General features: G+C 63.7%; 1 protein-coding gene across 1 annotated transcript in view; it reads left to right on the forward strand.

The window, feature by feature from the left end:
- The first annotated feature begins 151 nt into the window (after window positions 1–151).
- The window catches only part of ZBTB8B (zinc finger and BTB domain containing 8B), a 4,864-nt gene continuing 4,276 nt past the window's right edge, over window positions 152–739 (forward strand). Inside the window, exon 1 of the mRNA XM_010000612.1 lies at window positions 152–736. Coding sequence (XP_009998914.1) covers window positions 152–736 — 585 coding nt within the window. The remainder of the gene's footprint in view (window positions 737–739) is intronic.

Genomic DNA, 739 nt, shown 5'->3' on the forward strand with positions numbered 1-739 from the left:
GCCCCCGCGAGCCCCCCGGGCGCGTGGGGAGCGGGAGGCGGGTCCCCGGGAGCCGGTTCGTCCCCGGTTCCCGGTCCCTCCCCGGTTCCCGGTCCCTCCCCGGTTCCCGGTCCCCCGGAGCTCTCCCGGTGCCTCGTCCCCGGCGGCAGCGATGGAGATGCAATCGTACTACGCCAAGCTGCTGGGAGAGCTGAACGAGCAGCGCAAGCGGGACTTCTTCTGCGACTGCAGCATCATCGTGGAAGGGAGGATCTTCAAAGCGCACAAAAACATCTTGTTCGCCAACAGCGGCTACTTCCGAGCCCTGCTCATCCACTACATCCAGGACAGCGGGCGCCACAGCACCGCCTCGCTGGACATCGTCACCTCCGAAGCCTTCTCCATCATCCTGGACTTCCTTTATTCCGGGAAGCTGGATCTCTGCGGGGAAAACGTGATCGAGGTGATGTCCGCAGCCAGCTATTTGCAGATGACCGACGTGGTCAACTTCTGCAAGACCTACATAAGGTCGTCGTTAGATATTTGCAGGAAAATTGAGAGAGAAGCTGCTTTCTACCAGGCTGACAGCGGGAGCGCCGGCTCTGCCAGAGAGGGCACCTCGTACAGCTCCAAGAGCCAGTGCTCGGCCCCTGCCTCTTCCCTGCAGGAGAAGGAGAGGGTCTCGGATTGCCAGAGGGATCCCCCCTGCGGGGAGTGCAGCGGCTGCCACCCCCTGGAGCTGGTGGGCAGGGGCCCCGTC

Source organism: Chaetura pelagica, unplaced genomic scaffold, assembly GCF_000747805.2.
Source record: "Chaetura pelagica isolate M959 unplaced genomic scaffold, ChaPel_1.0 scaffold676, whole genome shotgun sequence".
Lineage (NCBI taxonomy): Eukaryota > Metazoa > Chordata > Aves > Apodiformes > Apodidae > Chaetura > Chaetura pelagica.